The 22,129-nt window shown below is 47.5% G+C and overlaps 2 protein-coding genes across 2 annotated transcripts in view; both read right to left on the bottom strand.

Moving 5' to 3' along the window:
• Positions 1-6,629, bottom strand: part of CIP2A (cellular inhibitor of PP2A) — a 213,055-nt gene extending 206,426 nt beyond the window's left edge. Inside the window, exon 1 of the mRNA XM_075414005.1 lies at positions 6,542-6,629. Within this exon, the coding sequence (XP_075270120.1) occupies positions 6,542-6,629 (88 nt within the window). The remainder of the gene's footprint in view (positions 1-6,541) is intronic.
• Positions 6,630-8,089: 1,460 nt separating this feature from the next.
• On the bottom strand, positions 8,090-20,695 carry SH2D1B (SH2 domain containing 1B). The gene is made up of 4 exons (XM_009941226.2): positions 20,030-20,695; positions 14,870-14,933; positions 11,690-11,858; positions 8,090-9,255 (listed from the first exon to the last, which is right to left on the bottom strand). Exons 1-4 carry the CDS (start codon positions 20,296-20,298, stop codon positions 9,218-9,220), a joined length of 540 nt encoding a protein of 179 aa, XP_009939528.2. The 5' UTR covers positions 20,299-20,695; the 3' UTR covers positions 8,090-9,217.
• Between the last annotated feature and the right edge of the window lie 1,434 nt (positions 20,696-22,129).

Here is a 22,129-nt window from a genome sequence, read left to right as displayed (position 1 = left end):
TACCTAGCTGTGAGAGCAAAGTAACCACAGACGAGGTCACAGATGGGTTTACATTAGCGTCCTCAAGGAGTTCTACTAGGCAGCTGAGACATTCGCTTGGTAGAATCTGGTCTGAAGCAAATAATCGCGTAAGCTTCAGTCCAGAGATGACCTGGAGATGAAGGGAGAGAAACAACCTCAATTACTCAACTGCAACAAAGTATTTAACACAGATGTCAAAGCACAGAGTAGTATTAAACAGATTTCTCCCTATTTGACAAACCAAGAATCTCAGTGCAACTCCTAACGGGACATTTGTATTCACACTTCCAGGGAAGAAAAAAAAAAAGGGTTTGGAAAAAATCTGAGATTTGTTGCTGTGGATGTGTTCTCTTTACTCTGGGAAAGCACCAAGTTTGCTTTGTGATCCTTTATAAACACATTGAGGCTTTTTTTGTTTGCCTGCTGACAGCATTCATAGCAACAGGCTTCTCCAGGCTGAACAGCCCCAACTCTCTCAGCCTTTCCTCACACGAGGGCTGCTCCAGCCCTCTGCCATCCTTCTTCCTATATCATTCATCATACTTTCTTCAGTCCCAAACTACCGTTGCGGGTCCGAATTGAGGGGATAGGGAAAAAAAAGTTCCTCGTTCCTATGCTTAGCCTATGTGTATCGAAACGCACTGCCCGCATCTGCAAGCGTACACAGACACCACAAAACGGCGGTAACGAAGGGCACACCAATAGCCGGGGACAGTGCCACAACCTGAGGCGGTTCTTCCGTCCGACGGCCTCCCCCGGCCGCCCGCTCCCCCGCCAATCGCTCACCGGGGCACTCTCCCCGGCCCCGCCCGCTGAGCCGCGGCGGAGGCCGCGGGCCCGGCCAAGGCCCCGGCGGCTCCAGAGCCCGCACTGCGGCCGCACAGGGCGGCGGCAGAGCGGAGCCAGGCGGGGCCGGACCCCGAGACAGCCACCCCAAGCCCGGGGGGACACCACCGACACCCCTCCTTCCTTCCGGTCCGCGCCGCCCCGCTTCCGCCGCGGCCCGGGGACCCAGGCCCGGCGCCGCTCTCACCTCCAGGCCGCGCTGCAGGAGCGCCGCGTTGCACGGGGTCTTGGCGGCCCGGTACTGCGCGGCTGCCAGCAGCAGGGACTTCATGCAGCCCAGCGCGTCCATGGCGCCCCAGCCGCCCCCTCAGACGCGCCAACCACAAAGCCCGCTCGTCATTCCCGCCGCCGCCGCCACCTTGCTGACAGCCGCCGCTGAGGGGGAGCGGCCGCCGACCCCGCGGGGCACGACGGGAGACCCCGCCCCCGCCGTCTCGGCTGAGGAGGAAAGGGGCGGGGCGGGCTTGGGGCGGCGGCGCGTCTGGCTGGGGCTGTGGACGCCTGAGGGAGAAGCGGGGAGACCCGGGACGTGCGGCCGCTGGGGCGGGTCCGTCCTGCTCCGGGGCTGACGTGCCGCCGAGGGCTGCGGAAAGTCGGGGAAGGAGGCTCTTCCCCGGCGGAGGCGGCGGCGGCTGGAGCGTGCTGAGCCTTGCGGCCCCCCGGCCTCTGGAAGGCAGCGTGGGGCCTGGAGCTGCCGCCGGCTCCCACAGCCCTCCTTGTCCTCGCTGCCGCCTCTGGGCCACCCGAGTCGGGTCGGCCTTTGCCAGGGCTTTGGGGCGGGCTTGAGGCCGGGCAGCAGCCGGGCGGCCCGGCCCTCCTGTCCTGCCTGAGGTTCCCTGGCCCCTCCCGCGGGCAGGGGGGCAAAGAGCCAGGGCAAGAAGCCTCCCGGCACGGGCGGCAGGGAAGGCGAAGCTGCCCGGGCGCTGCCAGCCCAGGCGGGGCCGAGGCGAGAGAGCAGAGGCCAGAGGAAGGGGCGCGGGGCTCCCTCGGCCTCGGCCGCCTGCCCGCCCCGGGGCAAAAAGCGGCGGCGCGGCTCGAACATGCGGCCCAGCGCACTCCCGCCACGCCCACCTGGCCACTGTGCCACCGAGTCCGCACCCGCGGGGGAGGTGCACGGCCACGCCTACAGCCCTCCCACCGCCCCGCCCCGCTCCCAGCCCGCCCCGCGCGCCCCCGTCCAACCACGCACCCAGGCCGCCACCGACACCCCGACGCCGCACCCCGCTCCCGCCCCGCTCCTCCCACGCACGCCCAGCCCCCTCGCCCTCACAGCCCGCCCCACGCTCTCCGCCCGCGCCGCCGCTCCTCCCGCCCGCACACCGCCTCCCGCTCCACGCACGGCCCCGGCCCTGCCTCCCCGCCGCAAAACCTCTCCTCTGCTGTGCCCGGGCCCTGCTCGCCGCCTCCTGCCCTCCCGGCGCCGCCGCCGCCGTTCCACAGCCGGCCCCTGCGCGCCCGCAGAGAGGCCGGGGCGCGACAGCGGCTCTGGCTTCGTGCGCACCGGGGGGCCCTGCCGAGCGGGGGGGCTGCGGGGCACCCCGAACGCGCTTCCACCTGCTGGGCCAGCGCTCGGGCCCAGCACCACCGCACCCCTCGCCGCTCAGCCCAACGCCCAGACAGCCGCTGCCGCCCAGCAGCTCCTGGCCTCTGGCGGCATCTCCCCTCAGCTTCTTTCCGCAGCGAAACGTCCCTGGCGCCGCTCGTGCTCCAGCCCCTTCCCTGCGGGGCCAGGCCACGGGGAGCTTTCACCGAGGGGCTGCAGGGGCTGGGCTGCTCTCGGTCGGCCAGGGGTGGCCTCTGCCCCTCCGGCTGGGGGCTGTCCTGCTCCTCCTGCCGTGGCCTGGGCTCCTTCAGCTGTGCTTGCTCGACCAGGACTGCACGGGAGCCAATGGGAAATAACTAACTAGCTAACTAACCAGCTAACTAACTTGGTAACTCACTTCTCTAGGAAAGCTCCCACTCACTCTGCTCCTCCACCTGCAGCTACAGCCAGGCAGGGCCACCACGGCCCGTCGCCCTTCAGTCTCCTTCCTAGCACTGCAGGGAAGGAAGGAAGGAAGGAAGGAAGGAAGGAGAGGACCCGGCTCCTGTTCTACTGGTTATTTGCCCCAGCACGGGAGAAACAACCCCCAACTCTGCAGAACAAGGAGGCCAGGGCTATCACTGCTGCAAAAAAAACGTGTCGAACCAGTACTAAGGTAATTCCCCAGAGTCAAGTAACTCTCTTTTGCCCTCAAGCCACAAGATGATGCCACAAAAACAAAACTCTTACCAAAGACTTTATCTGAGTTTGAAGTTGTGTCAGGGGAGGTTTAGATTGGATATGAGGAAAAATTTATTTACTGAAAGAGCGGTCAGGCGTTGGAACAGGCTGTCCAGGGAGGTGGTGGAGTCCCCATCCCTGGAGGCGTTCAAAAAACGTGTAGATGTGGCACCTTGGGATATGGTTTAGCAGGCATGGCGGTGTTGGTTATGCAGTAGGACTGCATGATCTTAGGGGTCTTTTCCAACCTATGATTCTGTAAGTCTTCTGGTATACTATGTATACTATGTAACAGTAGCCCAATATGATTAAGCATTACTTCCTGTTACCTGTAATAAGACTGGGTCACTAAGATTAGCAGAACTTCGATGAACCACTCCTGCCAGCACGCTGGTCAGATTGTAGGTATCCTGAAGAGCTTCTCTAGTCTCATTGTCTAAAGCTAGAATTTAAGAATTGTTGATAAAAACACCTATCTAATAGCAGAAGCAACTGCTGCATGAGCTACCAAGCTCAGCAGAAGCCAAGGTCTTTGACCAGTCTTTCGTCTATGTTTCACAAATAACAACCAATAAATCACAGCTCCTATGCGCTTGCATCTCTGCCTTGCTTCTGAACTTACAGCTAACTGAAACACTAATACTCTCCCTTGAGTCGCGCGGACACCGAAGGAACAGCCTGCCTCCTACCTACAAAGCCTTAGTTCTGTTTGAGAGCAGGAAACCTGCACTTAGAAAGCTTTAAAGCTTAAAATCAGTGATCTGTTTCTTGCTTCACACTACGGCGGGCAAACACACTAAAACTGGTACCTTGATAGGGTTATGTAGCAACAGTTAAATAACTGAAGCCACTTCTGCTTAGGTAGTCCTGGAAAAGATGCAGCAAACCAGGATAACAGGTAAAGCAACAGACAAAGGTCAGTTGGACGAGGTCTAATCTTAAAATTTTCCAGAAACAACAGGTTGGAAAGGATAGTTAAGAACCCCAGCAACAAATATAATTCTACACAACTGTTTCAAAAAACTAAAAGGAAGCTCAAAGAGGCTAAAACCTCCAAGAATCAGAGAGGATAAACAAGGGGTCATCATAAAGGACTCAATTCCTGAATAACTACTCACGCACAATGAGAAACTACGCAGTGAAGAGGTAATTCTTCCCTGGGTACGTACACTACAGCGAGCACAAAGCTCCCTAGACAATGAAGTCCCACTTCTGAGAAATGGGGAATGCGGTGGGAAGAGGCGAATGCATCTCAAGAAACAAGTCAGAGGCAGTAGAACCCATTCTGTAATTGCGAAACTTGATGCACGCAGGCCCAGGCCGTTGGGGGAGCCCAGGCTGCTGCCCAGCAAACACTCCAATGGGAGAGGTAAACTGAAGCAATGACAGCTGCTGAAGTAATAGGGCTCCTCCCCATCTTTGCACCCCCTTGGCAGGTTTCTTCACCTCACTGAAAAGGGTACTACCTACAAAGTCTTAGTTCTGTTTGAGAGCATGAAACCTGCACACGCCACAGAATCAGCACCTGTCTTGTCTTCCCTTTCCCACACCCAAGATAAAAAGTTCAGATGCAAACCTTACCTAGCTGTGAGAGCAAAGTAACCACAGACGAGGTCACAGATGGGTTTACATTAGCGTCCTCAAGGAGTTCTACTAGGCAGCTGAGACATTCGCTTGGTAGAATCTGGTCTGAAGCAAATAATCGCGTAAGCTTCAGTCCAGAGATGACCTGGAGATGAAGGGAGAGAAACAACCTCAATTACTCAACTGCAACAAAGTATTTAACACAGATGTCAAAGCACAGAGTAGTATTAAACAGATTTCTCCCTATTTGACAAACCAAGAATCTCAGTGCAACTCCTAACGGGACATTTGTATTCACACTTCCAGGGAAGAAAAAAAAAAAGGGTTTGGAAAAAATCTGAGATTTGTTGCTGTGGATGTGTTCTCTTTACTCTGGGAAAGCACCAAGTTTGCTTTGTGATCCTTTATAAACACATTGAGGCTTTTTTTGTTTGCCTGCTGACAGCATTCATAGCAACAGGCTTCTCCAGGCTGAACAGCCCCAACTCTCTCAGCCTTTCCTCACACGAGGGCTGCTCCAGCCCTCTGCCATCCTTCTTCCTATATCATTCATCATACTTTCTTCAGTCCCAAACTACCGTTGCGGGTCCGAATTGAGGGGATAGGGAAAAAAAAGTTCCTCGTCAGGCACACTCTATGCTTAGCCTATGTGTATCGAAACGCACTGCCCGCATCTGCAAGCGTACACAGACACCACAAAACGGCGGTAACGAAGGGCACACCAATAGCCGGGGACAGTGCCACAACCTGAGGCGGTTCTTCCGTCCGACGGCCTCCCCCGGCCGCCCGCTCCCCCGCCAATCGCTCACCGGGGCACTCTCCCCGGCCCCGCCCGCTGAGCCGCGGCGGAGGCCGCGGGCCCGGCCAAGGCCCCGGCGGCTCCAGAGCCCGCGCTGCGGCCGCACAGGGCGGCGGCGGAGCGGAGCCAGGCGGGGCCGGACCCCGAGACAGCCACCCCAAGCCCGGGGGGACACCACCGACACCCCCTCCTTCCTTCGGGTCCGCGCCGCCCCGCTTCCGCCGCGGCCCGGGGACCCAGGCCCGGCGCCGCTCTCACCTCCAGGCCGCGCTGCAGGAGCGCCGCGTTGCACGGGGTCTTGGCGGCCCGGTACTGCGCGGCTGCCAGCAGCAGGGACTTCATGCAGCCCAGCGCGTCCATGGCGCCCCAGCCGCCCCCTCAGACGCGCCAACCACAAAGCCCGCTCGTCATTCCCGCCGCCGCCGCCGCCACCTTGCTGACAGCCGCCGCTGAGGGGGAGCGGCCGCCGACCCCGCGGGGCACGACGGGAGACCCCGCCCCCGCCGTCTCGGCTGAGGAGGGAAGGGGCGGGGCGGGCTTGGGGCGGCGGCGCGTGTGGCTGGGGCTGTGGACGCCTGAGGGAGAAGCGGGGAGACCCGGGACGTGCGGCCGCTGGGGCGGGTCCGTCCTGCTCCGGGGCTGACGTGTCGTCGAGGGCTGCGGAAAGTCGGGGAAGGAGGCTCTTCCCCGGCGGAGGCGGCGGCGGCTGGAGCGTGCTGAGCCTTGCGGCCCCCCGGCCTCTGGAAGGCAGCGTGGGGCCTGGAGCTGCCGCCGGCTCCCACAGCCCTCCTTGTCCTCGCTGCCGCCTCTGGGCCACCCGAGTCGGGTCGACCTTTGCCAGGGCTTTGGGGCGGGCTTGAGGCCGGGCAGCAGCTGTGTGAGCGCTGCTCAGCAATAAGGAAAACATCGCTGTGTTACCCGCAGTGTTTTCTGCAGAAATCCAAAACATAGCCCCATGGAAAGCTACTATGGAGAAAATTAATTCTATCCCAGTGAAACCAGTACATTCTTTGGCCCTTATTCCATACCATTTGCGTCATGGTACGGTCCATTACTATCCAACACGTTCTCGTTAACCACCACCCCTGTTCCATCCTTTGATGTGACAAATACCATTCCCTTAGTCTATGGACTGTTAAAGAAATGTTCTTGACGCTTGGTCTCCCACAGCGTAATTTCAGACGTTTGTGCTTATAACGTAATTTAATTAAAAATATAGACTGAAAGGTACAGAAAAGAAACGGTCCGGATTGGGTGCCTCTTTGAGAGAGCGACTCAGAACAAAGATATCCCTGGGTGTTTATGCCCTTGCAATCTATTCTGCAACAGGACCACCCACGTAAAATGTCCATAAATACCCAGAAATGTGGCAAAATTTCCACCGGGTTAATTTAGTCCATGACTTTGGGCTCCATCTGTTATGGTGGTCGCTCAGGAGAGTAGAGGTGGTGTGTTGTGTGGCGTTACTGGGCACTAAAGCCGCTCAGGTCGGGTACACTGCTGCCCTGCTACAGCATTTCCCACTGCTGAACCCACACACAGACACGCACACGCAGCTTTAGGGTGTTGGAAAGTAGATGCTGGCGTGTGAAGCTTTTGAACACACTTTTTCAAAAATCACGCACTGATTGTTTTCTAATGTATTAGGGCTGTGAAGAAGCGTAGGAATGCGTGTATTAACCTAATTTTCTTATACTGTTAACAGAACAAATGTATTCCTGTAAAGCACAGCTGAATATTGTAAATATAATGTAAATGTAATGTAAATTGAATCATGAATTTTTTTTCATTCTGTGTCCTTGCTTCCTCCTTTGAATCCTTGATCCTTCGCATGCTCTGTGCTTCAGCTGACCACCTCGGAGGTGATACCTGAGAAGTGACCGGAGTGTGTGCTTGGATGTACCCTCAGGTCTAGATGCAGCATCTGGAGCTGCAGCCACCACAGCATTGTAAATCCGAGTCCAAAGCACGGCTGCCTGCAGTGCAGCGCTTTAACCAGAGCAACTGCTGGCTAAAAAGCACCACAGCCCAGGCCCTTGCCCCCGTCAGCTGTGAGTAATAGTCTGTTCAGCCATCAGGAATCACGCAGTTGGGGTCGTGAGGCACAGCCTGGGATTCCTTGTCACTCAGCCTTTTCCTAAGGTTGAACATCAGTCTGACTGACTGAGCATGTGGAGGGCTGCTGAGACTCTCATTTCAGAAAAACTGTAATGGTGTGTTCTGTTAAAGACAAGGTTGCTGGAGCTGGCACCTCGCAGCACAGCAGCAGCTCTGTCTGATACATGTGATAACCAACTGTTGGGCAGGCTGCTGAATTCTGCAAATAAAGAGACACATCAGCGTATGTGCTTCTACAGAGCAAGGGTGGGTTTTTTTTTCCTGTCCAGTAGTAGCATTTTTCACGGACAACTACTTTCTTTTCAATTCATGATTTTTTGACACATATGTTGGTATTTTTGGCAATGCCAGAGTTAACGAATATTCTTATTTTTTGTCTACTTCATGCTAGAAGTACCAGTTGAGCCTGCCACCAAAAACTGTTAGCACTGTTGAGTTCATAATGAAGTCCAAAGCACTGAAAGATCTGAAAGTCCTTTAACAAATATTGGTGTGAAAGAAACATAACAGAAAGAAATCTAAGTAGTATTATCCATTAAAATACATTAATAATTTGTGAAAGATCTTAAACACACAATAAATATAAATGTCTTCCTCAAGATCACAAACGGAGAGGGAGTTGGCACTAGCAACTGAGAGAATCAGGACATTTGTTCCAGTTCTGGCTTTGGCTACTAGTTGCAGGCCATCTTCAGAACGAAAGTATATATTAACTATTTAAAATTAGGGATAAGATTAAAGCAAATTCTTACATAAAAAAATAACATAACACATATGCATTGTAATACAGAGCTTATGGCAGTAGCAAATGAAATGTAGTAAGCATTCTCATATGTACAGCACCTATGAAAAAAGAGGATGTGTTCATACTGACATGCTTGTAGAACTCGCACTCCTCTTGTAATCTACCAGAAACATTCATCAATATTAAAAGTATTTCAAATAATTTTCATGCTGGTGATTCACTTTTCATGGCATGGATTTAACACAGCCTCTTTGTTTTAATTTAGATTATTCCAAACTACAGTATAATACTAGTATTCCTTGACATAGCTGAAATACTATCAACTTATCCGACAATGAGGTAACACAAATGCACAAAATAACAGGGTTTAGAGGTTTAACAGAGTTTAGCAGTTTTTAAGCATCATATGATGCCAATAGAATTTCTGTCGTGTATAGTTTTTAGCAACACTACCAGTTCTGCCATAAACCACTGCTTTATGCACGTTCATGTATTGTATTTATATTGCTGCTTTCTAATAGATTATTCATTTTAGCAGTAGACATCTTGGACAGTTCGCTGTCTAAAAAAACAAAATACATATACATGCACACAGATACCCTTCCCCCCTATATGCGTGTACATGTATGCATATGTCTCTTATAAAAATGAATCCTTTTATGGCCTGACAAAAATATATCGTAGCTTGTGATCTACTGTGACAAAACACAGCTGCTCTGACAGTCCCAGAGGTACAGATCCACAGCAGAGAATGCCCAGCTGTTTGCTCTTCCCAGCTGATCCATTGCGCTGCAGCACAGCCTCAAACGGCAGCTTCCCAAGTCGTCAGGTTACAGCTCATTCAGGGTAAGACAGAGACGTAATCGCTGTCATCAATTTCTGTGAAGAAATCAACAACAAAAGAAAGATGTTGTCATTGCAAATGGCTCCTCTGAAAGCTCATGGTAAACAGGGCGGCCTGTGGCCGCGTTGCTGGGCAGGTGTCAGTAACCCAACTTGGTTTCTCGGTATTCTCTCTGCTATTGTAGGGCCACCATTTAGACCCCACGTCCTACGGACTGGGTCCTCCAGGGGTCCATCTGGAGGCAAAGCCTGCACTGGCTTTTCTGAGCCAGCAAGCTCTGCTATTAAACAGTTGCATCCACATGAGACCCCTTCTTCAAGAGGAACAGTCAAATGTCAGGAATCGATAGCTGAGATAGCATAACACACCCTTTCTTCTCAAAATAAATACCCAGCAGAAAACCTCTCCTCCCAACTAAGGGAGGAGAGCCTGAAAAAACCCTTTCTTTCTTAGACCTTGTCAGATTTATTGTGTTTTTTTGAGAAGCTGGAGGAAAGGCAGAAATTGAATGCTTGGGACTCAGTCTCCACTATGGAAACCTACGTCTCTTCAAGCAGCCACCCTCAGACAAGCTGTTCCTAGGCTAGAAAGCAATGTTCAAAACTGTCCAACAACCAGTATCATGACCTCAGTCCCCTGAGGTGTTCCAGTGGCTGCACTGGAGCTCTCAGTCCTGCACGTGCTGCAAAGCCAGCTGCCGGTGCAACACGAGGGACCGGGCCAGGTGCTTGCTTTAGGAAGCGCTGCGGTGTTTTCTGTGGTGCCTGCGTTTCAGAGAGATGTCCGTCATGACATTAACCGAAGCTCCCACTGTGACCACGTAATAAAGCAGTCTGAGGGGGAAGTTTGAAATGCTGTATAAGTGAAATTTAAAGTAAAATTGAACAGCAACATTTCCAAAGTAATTTGATTATTTCTAAAAGCCTCCATTTTTATGGACAACCACAAACATTTTGACAGTGAAATGAAAGGGTTTGTTTTCCTCCCTGTGAGTCCAGACCAGGACATTGTGCATCTTCTAGAAAAGTTCATGTTGCAGGACCAAACAATAACATTTGTATCATACCTGATTTTTCCTAAAAATATATCCATGAAACTGCAGTATTTCCCATCTCCCTGGAGCGGGAACAACAACACACCATAAAAACCTCTGTAGAGCAAATGTGGCACATCTGCTTTAGTGATACAAGTGATCATGTAATGTTGGAGACACTGGAAATGTCTCTTTGCTACTGCTTCTCCCAGCAAGGCTGTTGCTGCACTGCCCCCTAAAAATGCAGCTTAGTGCACAAAGTGGTGGGGAGAGCTCAGCTCTTCCTACCCCACCTGCTTGACGCAGGGACCGACAGAGCTCTGCGCTGTCCTGCTGCGCAGAAACCCAGCGTCTGTTGTACCGGCTGCAGCACATGCAGGCTGTATCTGAGCTAGCGTTACTCGTGAGGCATAAACCACACAGAAGGTTGGATACTCCAAGATTTTTTTCCTTTACGATAACTGTACTTAATGAAAGGAATTCCCTTGCTCACGCATGCTCTCGCTGTGGCTGTCGTTATGCTTCGCCAGAGGACCTAGAAGACTTCCGAAGATATTTTGCAGCCTGTGACCTGATGGATGCTGCAGCTGAGCATCGTACCACAGCAATATGAAAAGTGGCTTTCAAAAGTGGGTGAGGGATGCTGGCAAGTTACCAATAGTATCTCTATTCATCCTCCCCAAACCAACGACGTAAAGATGACATGGGACTACAAAACGTGGTCTACCACTTTGTGAAAACCTCTATCTTCATTGTATTCATTTGCATAATATTTCTGTCAGGCAGAAACACTGTATCTTTCTCTTACACCTGGGACTTATGAGCATAAATTAGCAGAGTATCAACCAGAGGCTGAACTCTGGCTCCAAGGCTGTGATCCTGAGCACAAGGCTACATGCTTCTTATTTTCAACATACTAACTTAAAAAATTATGCATGTTTTGGTAGAAATCACAGCAAACCACAAGCTGGCTGGCTTTTTTTTTCTTTTTTTTTTTTCTTAGCATCTCAAAAATAAGTGAGTTAGATTTTGGTATAAAAATAGCTTTTAACCTGGACAATGAAGGTAAAGGACAGCCTTAACTCCCAGCAAAGTGCAGGGGCCTGGCAGCTTGGCAGAACCACATTGGGTAAAACTGGTCCCCAGCCTTCCCTAGCCTAGAAGCATCAACACTCATGAAGGAGTGAGCTGTGGGCAACATCATGCTTTGCCTTCTGTACCTCTCGCAATTTTAACTTGTTAGTTTGCAGTGGATGAGAGTATGTAACTGGTGAGCTAGGAATAACTGTTTTCCAGTAAACATAAGAGCGAAGGAAGGATGTTGAACTTCTGTCCACATGAGCTGGTCTCAGAGGAAATGTAGCAGCTATTCACCACAAACCTGTCAATGCAGTCATCTTAAAAAAAACCCACAAAGGCAGAGCTAAGTTTCTCACCATCATAAATGTCATCCTTTTCTGACTTGAACCTCCGGCTTCTTTGCGAGGCATTTGGCTTGTTTACTGGGTAGCGGAGGTTGGTTACTAGTCCTTGATCTGGCTTTTCATAAGTATATATTAGGTCCTTTAATGTTCTGAAGATTCTCTCTGGAACACCTGCAGAAGTCTGCAAAGAAAGGAAAATAAAGTTTGTTTGCAACTGCCCCTCACATAGAGTCCTCTAAATGAAAGGAATGATATGTTGTTTCTTGTCTAGCAAGGAGCTGTTTTGTAAACAGATTTGGTGACAGAATATTGTACTATCCTTAAAACACTAGGGTCACTTGTTTGGTGGTGTGGTTACAGCACTAAGTGTAACCTCCCTTGCCATCTTTTTTTTGAAAACAGAATATCAGTTTTAAATATTGTCTCAGACATGTGCTGCAGCAATCCACTACAGCAGTGTTGAAGAGTGACAGCATTACAGACTTCCCTCTGGTCTTATAGCACAAATTTAGGGGCAATATATTTAGTTCTCACTCAAAATGTATTTAAACAATTATGTGACAAGCAGAAGCCAAACACTTTACAAAACATCAGCTTTGTCAAGCATAGGACATGTGCAGAGGCACCGGCCATATCTGATGATCCTTATGAAAGTCTCCGGCACCAGCTTTCACGTTTAGGCAGGAGTTTGTTATTTGTCCAGCTTTGTGACTTGCACTGGAGACTCCTGAGGCCAAACATGGAGGATGGCACTCATAAGCAGGGGAACAGCATTCTCACAAATTGCTTTTTAATGTGTGGGTTCATATATCTGGACTGAACGGCTTCTACGGTACAGCTCCTCGGTGATCTGTACAGAGACTTTGCAATGCTGGTGACTTCAGGACAGTGACAGACAGTAAGCACATTAATCAGGTCTAATCACAGCGAGACTCCTACTACTAGTCGCTAAAAGTGAATAGGGCTTTGGTTTCGCTTAATTTGCTAACAAAGAAACATATCTTCATTTTCTTTATTTTTCTGCATCCTTATCTTCCGATCAGCCCTGTATGGACTGGATGCCACTGCCTCTCTGTACTGGGTCTGGCTGGGATGGAGTTACCTTTCTTTGTAGTAGCCTATATAGTGCTGTGTTTTGAATTTGTGACTAAAACAGTGTTGACAACACACCTGCGTTTTGACTGTTGCTGAACAGTGCTCGCCCAGCCTTGAGGTTCTCTGTTTTCCCTGCTCTGCTCCCCCAGTGAGTAGGCTGGGGGTGCACAAGGCGCTGGGAGGGGACACAGCAGGGCAGTGGGCCTGAATTCACCAGAGGACTATCCCATTTGGCACTGTGCTCAGCAATAAAAGCTCAGGGAAAGTGGGGATGATCATGGTTATGGCATTTGTCTTCTCAAGTAACCATTACACACGCAGAGGCCCTGCTTTCCAGGATGTGGCTAAACATCTGTCTGCCGATGGAAAGTAGTGACTGAACTCCTCCTTTGCTTGCATGCACAACTTCCCTTCAGCTATTAAACTATCTATTATCTTGATCCAGGAGTTTCCTGACTTTTACTCTTCATGTTCTCTTCCCCCCACCCTGTCCTGGTAAGGCAGGGAGGTAGCAAGCAGATCTTTGGGTGCTTTGAATCCTAGAATCCTAGAATCCTAGGTTGGAAAAGACCTCTAAGATCATTGAGTCCAACCATCCACCCAACAACACCATGCCTACTAAACCGTATCCTGAAGTGCCACATCTACACACTTTTTAAACACCTCCAGGGATGGGGACTCAACCACCTCCCTGGGCAGCCTGTTCCAATGCCTGACCACTCTTTCAGTAAAGAAATTCTTCACAATATCTCATGTAAATACCTCCCCTGACGCAACTTGAGGCCATCTTCTCTCATCCTGTTGCTGGTTACTTGGAAGAAGAGACCAACACCTGCCTCACTGCAACCTCCTTTCAGGTAGTTGTAGAGACCAATAAGGTCCCCCCTCAGCCTCCTTTTCTCCAGACTAAACAGCCCCAGTTCCTTCAGTTGCTCCTTGTAAGACTTGCTCTCCAGACCCTTTGCCAGCCCCGTTGCCCTTCTCTGGACACGCACTCCAGCAGCTCAATGCCCTTCTTGTAGTGAGGGGCCCAAAACTGAACACAGCACTTGTGGTGCAACCTCACGAGAGTCGAGTACAGGAGCTGATGGTCAGGGTCAAGCTACCACACTCTAGAAAGTTCATGGCTGAATCTGGCCCTTAAAAAAACCCAAACAATCTCCCCTCCACCGTCAATATATTATTTCATTCTATTATTTTAGTAAGCCAAAACAATCTGACTTAAAAATACGAAGAATAGAACTCCTCTTTCACATTCTTGGCAAAAAGCTTGAAAGAATATTTGGTTTGAAAAAACTAGAAGTGTTTGAGTTATTATCTGCTGATAGGCATGACAGCAAACCCCAGAAGAGTGGCTATAGTTTATTATTTTGTCAACAAACCATTCTTCATGGGAAATTGTGTGTTTTGCACTCAGTCCAAACCACTAATAAGCAAGAAATTACCAGCATGGGAGAGCTTGGTGTATCCTTTAAGGAGCGAGTTCCTCTTTCCACTTAAACGCTACTTAATTGTTGGCAGTCCTGTTGGCTGTCCTTCTACAGCCAGAGGAGTGAGACAGTTTTTCAAGTGTCCTCTCACCTTGCCTAGGCATTTGATTGATGTAGTCTGCTCTTATGCTTATTCAAGCAACGAGCAGCATTATCTGGGGTCATCGCTCTGGGTGCCTCAGAATTGCACAGAATTACAGATAAGTCTCTTTAAATCGAAAAGATCACTGCAATATTCCAAATCCCTACAAGACGCGGGGTGCAATGGCAGAGCTTTCAAATAGAAAAAGGTAATTAGGAACAGGAGCAAGTAAAAAAAGTGATACATTTTCCTTCAATGCTATCAAAATGAAATGGTCAAATAAGAAACCAGCTGGTTAACAAATAACAGATCCACTTAGGATATAATGGATTTCTACAAAGATAATAGCTACTTCTGAGCTCATATGTAATAAGAAGTATAACATTAAAAAGTCAAGAATTGAGTAGAGAAGAGTGCAAACTTGGAAACATTTTCTAAGGTAAGGAGTACGTGTATATACATATTTTTTTAATCAAGACAATGATCTTTAGTGCAACATTTACAGATGAAATGAGAGTTACTCACCTGTATTCTAAAATATCCTTGGTGTTCCCTGAAGATACGGTAAGTGTAGATGAATTCTTCAAAGCTGTGAAAAACATTGTTGCATACATTATGCTTTTTGTCAACTGTCAGACCACTGCAACTTTAAGCACTTAGACTACTACAGCTGATCTTGACAGCCAGATTTTGGTTTTGTTTGTTTGCTTGTATCTTAAAGTAAACTGCAATACAATGAAAGACTAAAACCAAAGAAACATCTCTAAAGGAATACGTGACGCTGAATAGAATCAATTTTATGTATATACATGTATATTCACTTTTCCATTTAATTCGTACATTGGAGCTTTCAAAATACTTGAGATTCTCGAAGTCATATGTTTAATTGTCTGTTAGCTAAAATTGGTCATGCATGTTGTTTTCGTAAGCCTCAGAAACCCAAATAATACTTTATTATGCCTTGCCAATTCAAATGTAACACTTTGTACATCACTATGCAGATCTGTTTGAGTTTGGACCAAATTTATGGCACTCTTTTTTGCCCTGCAGAGTTAGGCCATGTATGGTAAATGTAGCTAAGAGTGCTGTGTTCAGTCTGCAGTCACTGCACTGTACTTACCATAGATCTTGGTAAAGCATGTCTGACTAGCTCTCCATCACATCAGCTAACTGCCTGAGCTTTCCTCCAGCTTCTTAGGTTCATTTTCTGTGCTAGGTTTTGTACTACTACAGCTCCAATGAAATAGATCTGGTAAGTCAAAGAAGTGAAAATTCCTCAAGTTTAGACATCCAGAAAGGGCTGGATGTCACTGTGCTACTTATTCTGAGGCAGTAAAATACAAAATAGACCCTGGAATTCCACTGCAGGTACCATGTAAGAGAAGAGTCCTTGCCTCCATAGGGTGCCTGAGTCCTTGCTCACCACCAGCAGAAATGCTGCATGTCACTAGAAACCGCTTCATACCACTAGAAACCACTTCATGCAAATGTCAACATGGGAATAAACTGCAAGCCAAGGGGTGGAACATGAGTCATCAAGAATGACAGTATCTCCATCAGCAGTGAGAAGAAGGGGAGCTATGGCCTGGTACACTCTCAGACTTTGCACCAGGTTGGACTAATCATCGGACAACCTTTTCATGATGGACAGACAGTGCTAATATGTACCCCTCTTTCAGAAATGGAGCTATAATGAAGACTTAAATACCTACAAAGACAAAAGTGAGGTGCCCTTCTTTGAAGTCATATGCTAGGGGACAATGGGCTGGCTTCCAACTAAATACCACATCCACAAGAGAAGCAGTCAGCTTCCAGAAGACTGAGCTACAACTGAGAACAAAGATGAGAGATTCACCTGGGATATGACACAAGACTGCAATGCTATATGGAAGCAAGCACACTGGCATGGAGTGATACTCTGAAAGATTGTCTTTGTGAATGTCTTCTGTCGTATTGATAGAAGTTGGGAGGGATTTGAGGGGAGAGAGAAAGAAAACCATATTAATCTAAGTAGTGGTAAAGAATGATTCTGTAGAAAACTTGCGGTTCGCCTTTCACGTGAGATCTGCTGGCATTCCTCTGGGGAAAGGACAGGCGAGGAGGTTGCCATGGCACACATGACTGTGAAGTTGCAGAATGTTTTTCATGTTTCTGCAGAATGTTTTTCATGTTTCTGCTTTGCTTGTGGGAACCCTCAAGTAACTGCAGCACCAAAAATTCATACCATTATTCCACCCCACACTGCCCCACAGAGTGACCCCCTGAGTTGTCTGCACCTTCATATATTCCAGATGTGATCGTGTACCAGGCTATTTCAACCTAGAATATGTCTAATTTGACCAGAGCATTGCTACAATTGTATATGATACTGGACATATACTCAAGAGTATGTATGATATTAGGGACTTAATAGTGGGCTGAGTCTCTGACCCCTGCTGCCAAAAGCAGACACTGTGGTGAAAGGAAGAAACACCATATTTTTCACAAAGCATGAGACTGGACATGTCTGCAAACAGCAGGTAGTATTAAAGACATGAGAAGTTATGCAGTAAAATTGAACGAGACAGAGATAGAAAAGCAGAACAGAAGGGAGCCTAGAGTTTGCAAAACGAGAGAAAGTTTCATATCTTGAAACATAACATTACTCTAACCAGGGGTTTCAAAGAGCTTATGAAATAAACTTAACATAGGCCTTTGTATAAGAGTAATTTGATTCCACAGACATCCCATCCTCTCATCTATCTTCTTATCTTACTTACGTGTGATACCTCCCTAAACTTCATTTTGTGGTTGTATCACAAGAAGGCTGTTGAATTCTTGGAGAGATGGCCTCCAGTAACCAGCAACCAGAAAATGACTGCACAGGTCCTGCTTCTAAGAAAATTATTCTTCCTTTGCATTTCCCAGGGTTTTAGTTATTATTATTTTTAATATGCTTGTGTTTGAACTCTCAAACTACACGTTCTTTTAACTGGTATACATGTTCATCAGAAGGTTTGAAGTCATAGCTACATGAATTGAGCTGTCATGAGAGGGAGACTCTTAGGGTGAAAACCTAGCTCAGGAGACTTGCGCACAAATTAATAGTTACTCTCAAAACAAACTACATTGTTCTGCAAAAAAAGTTACAATGGGTTGAGATCAGGAGAAGACTTCCAGTTAGAATATATTTACTTTAATTCAAAGAGTTGCATCACAGGGATGCATCTTTTGTTTTTTTCCTCCTGGAGGTATCTGTGGAAATTCACATGTTCCTGGCTTAAGAGTATTTTATAAATGTGGGTGTTCGTTCTTTAAACATAGATATAGAAGTGAGAAAAAAAAAATCAGAAACAGATAATTTTTAAAACTCATTCTTTACCAATCATCTAAATTTTGAAAGGTTGCTGCCTGGATATTATTTGGCTACTGTAATTTTTACTAAATAAACATGAAACTACCACTAAAATGGAAACTTGTGTTTCTACATTAACTACTAAATGCTTACCAACAGCTGCCTATTATACAAATTAGTAAAGTTCCTGGTCTGAGCATGGAGGAGATCCAGTGGAAGAAAGGCAGGATGAGAGGACTTTTTTTTGGGAGAACCACATGTTGAACCATAAGAAGAACAGCAGCAAGAGCGGTAGGTCTGGACTGAGGCACTGTCAGAAATCTGGGACAGCTTTGTGTGAAAGCAGCAGTGTGCTGTGGAGGAAGACATATCAGTAGAGCTGTGCACTATGCCTGATTTAGTAAGAGATGTTTTTGAACTGGTCCCACCATTCTGACTCCCAGATCCTCCATGGGAGCGCCCTCCTGCACGTACCCCAGTCTGTAGAGGACAAAAAATTTGGTTGTTTTCTGTAGCAAGTAGATCAGTATCTCTGTCCACGGATCAGCTAATTTGAGAGAAGTTGACCTAACATCAACCATATTAAGTGCTAAGCAATGTTTTAAGATGTAGTTCTAATCCAAAAGTTGTCTTGAAACAGCACTGAGAGTTTCAGTGTTGATTGCCTCCAGTTTTAGGACAGCTTTCCTAGTCAACCACTGGCAGTCCAGTCTCTGAGGCAATTCTGAGGCAATACACTATTACCATCCCATTTGCTATCTGCAAGCAATCCTTGCTTTCACCTCTGCCAGCCAGTATCTGTTATGCCAGTGCTGTCAACCCTGCAGTTTAACTATCACATTTGTTAATGCACGAGTTAAAGTCAAATACACTAAACACTAAAGTTTTAAACAGTTTTTGACACTAAAAACCCACCCAGAACACTGCTGATGGACAATAGCATGTCTGCAAGCTATCACAAGATAGGTCTGGTTTGCCCTTTAAAAAAAAAAAAGGAAAGAAACTGTATTAGTGTGGCACCAAGCTTAACCTTTACATCAGCTTGTATCTGCCCACAGTGTACTCTGTAGATATGCCCTCTGTTACGTCAGTAGTTCAAACTCACTGCACACACCTAAGCAGGCCTTCACTTTCGCATCTACCTCTTCTGCATGAGGTCTTAACAGCCATCTTCACGTGTCAGGGATTAATATCGTCATCCTCTCTCTGTGCCAGGACCCCTGTCTGTCCCTTCTTGCAGGGTATGCATGCCCTTTCCCTCCCGTGCTCCCTGCCCTCCCCGCATGCCCTACGCTGTCTCCTTCCACACCTTACTGAAGGCAGGTTCCCTCAGCTCTGTCCCCGAGCATTCTGTTTGCCCTCCACTTGCCATTTCTCTTCTTGTTACTCTATCATTTCATGGACCTCCTTTCTTCTACCCACCAATCCCATAGTACCCCATTTCCCTCTCCCTTTTTCTCCCTTCTCCTTTGATTTGTTTCGAAAGAAACGCATTTGTGACTATTGATAAAAGTGTTTTCTGATATTTTTGAATTAATTAGATGTGGTGTTAAAAATTTTTCGTGTCACACTCAAATACACCCTCAAGGAGAGTGTAAAACCTCATAGGGTCAAAGAAAGAAAGAGTCAGACTTACTAATTTATAAACTTTGAACGCATTAGGAACAGATCAGGTATACATGAAAAGTACATAACAGGTTTCTTGAAGCCTGTTTTCCCTATGGAAAAATAAAATCATACAATTTTAATTGTAGCAATTAAAGTTGAGTTCTAGAAGTAGCAATTTTCTATGCCCGTCTTGTTCGTGGACTTGTCCTATGGATTCGAACAGGACATTATAGCTTTCTGTCTCAGCTTATGTTTTTACATCAGATAAAACTCCTTTGAAGCACAAGGCTAAGATTTCATCAGACAGAAAGCCTACCAAGAAGGTACTGTTTTGTAGCCTACCGTGAGACTTCTCAGTGTCGCAACAGTGCTAAAACGCTATTTACTCGTCATTACAGAGACAGTAACTTTGAGTAAGGTTCTCACCATGTTTTGGCAGGATAAGGTATTTTCTCTGGGCTCCCCTCGTTGTCCGTGGAGAGAGACCAGCACCAGCAAATTACAGTTCATCTGTTCTCTGGTGTACAAAATGTCTTTTGCAAATGCCACCCCCTCACCACTCACTATAAAAGAAGCCTAAGGCAACAAATGTTACTTGAATGTTACATATACACCCCCCTTTGCATTCTGTTAATATTGCAGTCTGTTAACATTAGGGAAGAACAATTAATGTTAGAGAAGATGAATGCTTGTCTTTGGATCTATCTAAAAAATCATAAAAAATTTAGCATTAGAGTACTTACAAAACACAGAGACACAAGGCTCCTTCCACGCTTTCACTCTCTCGTATTAAATAGCTACCATTCCTTCTGTTCTTGCTCAGGAGATCTTCACAGGTTCTTCTTGTTATCTTTCCATGAAAAAATGGGAAATCCATGGACAAAGGAAAACAAGGACTATTGCCTTTCAAACCAATTCCAGCAAAGGTCAGAATGCTGGCATTAAAAGAAGACTTATTCCACGTGCAGCTGTCTGCAGACAACTGAAGTGCTAAGTACATGCACGAGTTCATCTGTGTTGTTATCACTGACCTGTCCGTCACGCAGTCGGTTACCAGCCTGTGCTCACAGCTCGTGAACGCGGTGAAGGCAGGAAATGGGACATAGTGTGCCTACACTGGTCACAGTCCACTTCAGAAAGGAAGTCTCTTGTCACAGTGCATCAGCAGGCACTTCAGTTGTGTAACGCACTTCTAAGCTATGCAATAGCTAAGTTGTCACCTAAGTATAGTTACATTTTTTGTGTTAACTTTTATGTTGAAAGTTGCTGAAAGCCCTGCGAATAGGGTTCTTGCTCATAGTCGTGAAAAATGCTGCTTGGTTTGATTCCTTTCCTTGCCAGACTTGCTTTCTAAGACAGTTTGGTCTTTGTTGCAGGTTTTTTTTCTTTTTCTGGGGGGGAGGGTTTACTTGATTTTTCAAATGTCGGTGAAAGTTGGTCACCAATATTTGAGAATGCGATTTTCCAAAACAGAGCATTCTCCTCCCCTCCTTCTTATTTTTAAAGTATAGCTATTTTATCAAGAAGTTCTGCTGTCTCTGTTCCATGATTTAGGAAACGTGGCAGGAAGGAGAAGGGGGTCAGGCCATGCCTCTTGCCACCCCTGGGAAGCTGCTGTCAATTCAACAAGGACAGGATACAGCCACATATAGAACTGCTTCTCCCTGATGGAGGAAATGCTGCCCGACTCCATGGGAGATGCTCTCCCAGGCATCTTGTACTTTCCCCTCTGGAAGCCAAGAACAAGGGGAAGAGCACAGAGACCTGGAGAAGCAGAAGATAAGAACCAGTCTGGGCAGTGTTTATGAGGGAGAACAAATTGAGGGAGGACCTCAAGGTGTGGGGGAAGCAGTGATTCAGACAGCAAGAATGGCAGGAGACAGAGTCCTCAAAGGAGGAGAGAAGGATCTGAGAGCCCTGCAATACAGCCTGCTCTCAAGGTCAAAATGGAGTCCAGATACACGAGTGCTGGCACTGGCAAGCGTCTGACTGATTTCAAAACGTGCTGTTTGCATGTTCACCTCCCAGCTCTGACACCTATGGCCAACTCATTCTGAACTATGAAGTCCTCATGATGCGTCATGATTTCCTTGTTGCCAAGCCACGCTGGTGACCCCCTTGCCATGAGGCAATGACCCCTGCACTTTCAGTTCAAGATGATAACATCTGACATCACTACTGCCACTTACTCCATTAGTACCAGTGACATTGGACCTGTGTGGTGCAGTTCCAGGACCCACCTTGCTGATGGATCAAGGATCAAGGATCAAGGGAATGCCAAAAAACTACATTTTGATATTTCCGCCTTCTTTTTCACAAATCCTCCTGTTTCACAAAACTCCAAAAAAACTGTGATGGCAAGTACTCAACACTTAGAATATGCCAGGGTTACAGCGTGCTGCTGGCAAAATCTCAGTTCTCCTCCCTTTGTGCAAATGAAGTATGATAGAGGATCAGGTGTGATGGTAAGGACGGTCAGTTATGTAACTTTATTATTTTTCTGTGTGTCATCTACCTCATTAAAGCCATAGATTGGGCTATGCTATGGGATAAAGTCAGGAACTCTTGCCTCTTGTTCAAAATTAACAGGTGAATTTGAGAAAAGAATATGAGCGTTCGTGATGTCCTGATCAGCCTCAGTCATGAAGCCATGGAAAGCTCCAGAAAACACTTGGCAATTCTCCGTTCCTGCAGAGGTTTAAACAGAGTTCATCAAAATAAGCTGTAGAACTACAGAGGGATTTTAATAGACAAACAAAATGTGAGATAGAGTGACTGCTGGCATCTTGACCACAGGGTGGGAAAAACATCCTGTGGAAAAAAAAAAAAAGGTAAATACTGTC

Source organism: Opisthocomus hoazin, chromosome 1, assembly GCF_030867145.1.
Source record: "Opisthocomus hoazin isolate bOpiHoa1 chromosome 1, bOpiHoa1.hap1, whole genome shotgun sequence".
Lineage (NCBI taxonomy): Eukaryota > Metazoa > Chordata > Aves > Opisthocomiformes > Opisthocomidae > Opisthocomus > Opisthocomus hoazin.
The sequence above is the reverse complement of the archived record's forward strand: the minus strand, read 5'-3'. Positions and strand labels throughout refer to the sequence as shown.